Source organism: Egretta garzetta, unplaced genomic scaffold (assembly GCF_000687185.1).
Source record: "Egretta garzetta isolate BGI_Z169 unplaced genomic scaffold, ASM68718v1 scaffold100, whole genome shotgun sequence".
In the NCBI taxonomy this organism is placed as follows: domain Eukaryota; kingdom Metazoa; phylum Chordata; class Aves; order Pelecaniformes; family Ardeidae; genus Egretta; species Egretta garzetta.
In genome coordinates, this window is record NW_009258265.1 from 1576362 (window position 1) to 1581388 (window position 5027).

General features: G+C 49.4%; 2 protein-coding genes across 2 annotated transcripts in view; one reads left to right on the top strand and one right to left on the bottom strand.

The window, feature by feature from the left end:
- The window catches only part of VAT1 (vesicle amine transport 1), a 6562-nt gene extending 4023 nt beyond the window's left edge, over positions 1–2539 (top strand). The window contains exon 6 of the transcript XR_004843253.1: positions 1717–2539. The gene's annotated coding sequence lies outside the window, so the exon portion shown is untranslated. The remainder of the gene's footprint in view (positions 1–1716) is intronic.
- Positions 2540–2627: 88 nt separating this feature from the next.
- Positions 2628–5027, bottom strand: part of LOC118453321 — a 7124-nt gene continuing 4724 nt past the window's right edge. The window contains exon 3 of the mRNA XM_035903731.1: positions 2628–4929. Within this exon, the coding sequence (XP_035759624.1) occupies positions 4860–4929 (70 nt within the window). The 3' untranslated portion in view covers positions 2628–4859. The remainder of the gene's footprint in view (positions 4930–5027) is intronic.

The following is a 5027-nucleotide window of genomic DNA, read 5'->3' on the forward strand; positions in this document are numbered from 1 at the left end:
AAAAGCACGGCTGGCCTGGTTTAATTCTAGCACAGGCTTCTCTTCTGTTCACACTAACCATGCTTTTCTCACTCTGCTTTCGTAGGCCTCTAACACCAGTCAGATAGTAACAGGTCACGTTGTCTTTGCCTTGTAAAATAACCATCCTGGCATTTTGGAGTTGATGGCATATTGCGTTTAATTTGCAGTCACTTCTCTGTGCAGTCAGCAAATAACCTGACAGCCCGGGCTGCTCTGTGTCTGAACACAGAAGAAAAGTCTCAGTTAGGTAACTTGATCTTGTCCATTTTCTGATTCCAAACTGTATAGGGAGATCTAAACTGTGTCTGATTTTTAGAGACCATAAGGACTCAACTGTGTCTCAAATGACTGGAATGATTGATGTTGGCTCTGTGCTTTATTAATGTTGGGCTCCAAGTTGGTATTGTTAAGGCTAAACTTCACCCTCGTGTTTGTATTTCCAAGGACTGCGGTGTTGAATTGGACTTCAGCAAGGTGGGAACAAAATAAGCCCCTCTTACTGCTTGCTTTGTGCTGTGCCCTGTGCGCTGGGGAGGTGTTGCAGTTTGGGAAGTAACTTGTAAGAACCAGACCTGTAAGCCTGCTTCCCGGGAGCCGGGGCTGGCTCTTTCCGTGGCACGCCGCTCAGTAAAGCTATCGCCAAGTTACCAGTGTTAGATGGTAAACTGCCCAGCTCTGCGTCAAGCCTCTTGGCCTTGGGCATCTTGAGCAGTTTAAATTGTGCTTTCCATTCTCTTCTAGCTTGTTTGTGAGGTGTCCACTCAAACCGGCTCTCACCTCATGATTCAGTGCTGCAGTAGGGCTTGACTCTTCTTCCCCCGAAATGGCAAGTCTTGGGACCCTTGGGCTCTCTTCCAGCACTGAGGGTTTAGGAACTGCCTGGGGTGCTCCTCCCAGACCAGAACTCAGTTTCTCTTCCTCTTTTCTTCCATGCATTTGGAAACATAGCTGTGTAGAGACCAAGGCCTACTTCTGTGAGCACTTAATGCCCTGGGTGGTGCCCCCCCCCTTCCTGCTGGACCCTGTCTTCAGCCCTGGGTGACTGTGGTGCTGTTTGCGCTTGCTTTGAGGCTTTGTCGTGGATGGTAGGCACTGCAGGCTTTTTAGGCTTCATTTTGGATTTGAAAAGGTAAACCTGAGGGCACCAAGAAGAGCTGCCCATCATGGAGGAGCTCTGGCTCCAGGAGCAAAATCTAGGAATCGTGCTTAACCAAACCCCAAGGAGGGAGGGTGCCTGCTGGGCAAAGCCCCTCTGCCGCTCAAGAGCAGCCAAGCTCTGCACAGGGCTGGGGGTTCCTGTGCCGGTGAGGAGTGTGGCTCCTTCCTTGGCCAGCTCTATCCTCCAGCGGGGCTCCTATCTATCAGTGCAGCTTGTATTTCAGGTGCTTGGGCTCAGTCCCTAGTTCTGCTGCCTTTTAGAAATGCATAGGCACTAGGGGACTTGCCCTGGCTAATTTTAAGTACTAAGCCAACCCCCTTCCTGACGACCTCAGAGAAGGGCTGGAGCCCTGTCGCAGATCCTTGTCGGTCCATTTTTTCACACTTGCCACGTGAACTTCCTAAACATGGTCTGACAAAACTCACAAGCACAACTTTTAACCTTTCTGAATCCAAAATCTTGCTGCTTCTCCTTTCAACCTGCCCTGTCATGCTAATTTAGATTAAATCCAACAGTGTCTAATGCTGCTTTACCAGGTCTGACAACAGAAGGACTGTCTAAATTGCTGAAATGGGAAGTCTGGACCCGTTCCTCTGCGAAACTGGACTTCACCTTGATGAAAGAGCAGCGTGCTCAAACGGCACACAACCCTGCACATCTTCAGGCTCTGCACGCTTGTAAAGGGGGAAAACTATCAAATTGTGTTTCACAGGAACATCCTCTCCTTGCTTTACTCTGGGCTAAGCGCATGCTCAGTGCCTTACTTGGATGGCCTTGGATGAGGCAGCGTAGCAAGGCTCTCGCAGTCTGTCCCTCCTGATGCAGCGTGAAGGAGGAAAGCGGGAGTCTTGCAGCTTCCCGTAGGACACCTGACATGCTGCCTTGCGGTACGCCACAGAAAACACTATCTCAGTGCCTTCTTCGACATGCCTGTAAGGACTAGGAAGTCACTGGAGCCTTTTCCATTCTGGCCTTTCAAAGTATTGCCAAAAACCTGTTACGACTCTTGCTAGCTCTGTTTTGTGAACACTGGTGATGTAGTCTGACTTACCGCGAATAAAAAGCTCCCTTTCCATGTATTAGAGCCTTCCCAGGGCCGTGCTGGTGGTTCTGTGCTCCCCCGTCCAGCAGAGCTATTGTAGAGCCCTTGTTTCCCCCTGATGTTTGGCTCCGGCCGGTCCTCGAGGGAGGCTTTATCAGCTGCCCCAGCCTTGGCTCTCCGGAAACAATCCTGGCTCCCCACTCTCTTTGGGTTAGCTCCTCATGTATCTTCTACCTACAAATTCCCCAAGCCCTTATCAGGGTGAGAGTGCAAAGCTGTTACTATCTGTTAGAATTTAGCACTGACTGTTTTATGTCCCTGGGTAGCAACTATGTTTTCTACAGCAAGACCAAGATTAAATGTAACCTTGCTCTTCACTGCCTCGCTGATCAATGCTTTGCTCTAGGTGATTGCAGTTGGTTGTTTTTTGGGTTTGTTGCCTTCTTTTTTTTTTTTTTTTTTTTTTTTTTTTTCTTCCCTGGGCAAACATTTTATGGGCCGGTAAGTATAGAACCTATGTCAAACAACTTCAAGTGTCTTAACTCAAAGTTTAACCAGCAGGTTTGTATACTAAGGACCAAAGCAAAAAAAAAACAAAAAAACAAAAAAACCTAGGATAAAAATCATTCCACTCAATGTTGCTTAACTGTTTAGGGAAAAGTCATTCTGTTGAGGAAATGGGAGATTCCTGTGCTTAAATTGCGTGTGCCATTCTAGCTATCAGAAGTGCAATTTAATGTTTATTTTACTGATTGTCTGACCCAAAGGTTGTGCCGTGAGGAGGCCAAGGGGAAAGCGTGAGTAAGGAGTTCAGGAGCAGAGGGGAGGCATCCCCAGCCCTGCCCGCTGCTGGGGTGGGGGCTGCTCAGCACAGGGGTGCCTGCGCGAGCGTCACTCCTGTGTCACCACAGCAGTCGCCTTCCCAGGCTGGTGCTGCTGGTCTTGGACAAAACACAACTCCTTTGCTATCACCAGGCAGCTTTTGTCACGTTTTTGGCTCTGGTTTCTGTCGAGCTCACTTGTGTCGCACGCTAACTGCAGAAGGGGAAGGGGGCAGAAGCAGCCTCGGCTTGTGCAGAGGAGCATGACCCCTGCCGAGCACTTTGAGATGGGGGAAGGAGTTTAGCTGTACATTTCATTTTGGACACCTGTATTAAACTAGAATCGATCGACCAGGGAGGAGTAAGAAGCATTGTGGGCCTCAGGCTTTAACTGGTGCAGGATCCCTGCCCACTTACAGCTGCTATCATAGGTGTAAAACCACTCTTGTTGCCTAATGAAGTCTCTAGTGTGCTAAGCCCTGGTGATGGCAAAGCGTGACTGGCAAGTAGAACATGAGCGTGATGTGAAACGCGTTAGACTCTGAGCCTCTTACAACATATGGTCTGGTCTGTACTGTCTGTCTCGTGTTGATTTGCAGATATGTGATATGAGTGATCCTCATCCTACAGACACATGGAAAAATCTTTGTTTAAAAAATATATTCCGCTTTGTGCGTGTAACCAAGTTGGACAGAAAGCAAGTGTGCCAATGCTGTTTACATGACTATAAAGTGTAATGCTCCTCTGTCTAATGTTACCATATGCCTTATGTGTTTCAAATGTTAATTAAAAGCATAACAAAACCGTCAGTGGTCTGCTGCGCAGTCTTCTGTTGGAATGAACCCTCTGCCCCCAGCTCAGCCTCTGGGGCGCTTTTATTGCTTCTCTAGTGGGTAGATGCATACAGTTTATAAATTCTCACTCTCCCAGGGTGAGAAGATGCCTCTGCTCTCAAGGACAACTGTTAATTGTTGCCTCGAGGGTTGCACTGATCGTCTAACACCCTGTTCTGGAGGGCAGCTATGGTGCTTTTGTTTGTAAAGCCCTTAGCTGGCCTCTGCACTTTACTCTGCGTCTGGGTGTCTGTAGCCAGCTGAGACTGAAATAGGTGCCTGGGGTGAGGGCAAGACAAGGCGTGAAGAACCACTACTGAAAATGCAGGAGTAAATCTTGTTTATTTGTGTTTCTCCACTGAGAGACTGTCCATGCCTGTATATTCTCAGCTGTCCTGGGCGCTGAAAGCTGTTAATGCTCTCCCTGAGAGAGCATCAGGTTGCCTGCTGGCCCTGAGCAGGTGCTGGGGAGGGGCTGTAGCTTGGGGCTGTCTGTTGGAGGACTGAAATGTCTGAGTGAACAGCTGAGATTAATGACAGCTCAGCTCTGGCAAGGGCTCTGGTGGTGGCTGAGCTGGAACCTGCCTGTAGTGGCTGGAGATGTAAGAGACTTCCAGAAGATGGGGCTGGACTACACGCAGGCTCCCGCCCAGGTTTGGGGTATGCTGCTGAAAGCCAAGCCAGGGCTCAGCCTGGAGCTGGTATTAAAACAAGCTATGTGTAACTGGCTGGTGAGGACATGAGGCCAGGAGGAGCTGGAGTCTCAGACAAGCTCCGATTTGTGCTGAGGCTTGCAGGGGCAGTTGGGGATGGAGGTGCTGCTGTCAGTAAGGTGCAGAATTTTTGGCTACCTCTGGGGATGCAGGAGCTCCTTGGACAAACACTTGCTTTTTCCTGAGCTGACTGTGTTAAGCTGCAGTTTTGTCAGCTGGGAAGGAAGGTGAAGCGAAGGCGTGGGCTGCAGCTGCTCAGGCAGGGGGGTCTCACACGATGCCCAGTTTCTTCAGTACTGTGCAAACCTCCCGGAGATACTGGGAATCTGGATAACCGTTCCTGTGGGGCAAAGAGGGAAGTGGTATAAATCCTGCTGATGGTGCTAAAACCACTGAGGGGGAGCAGCAGTTTATTTTTGCCCCAGCCACTCAAGAGGG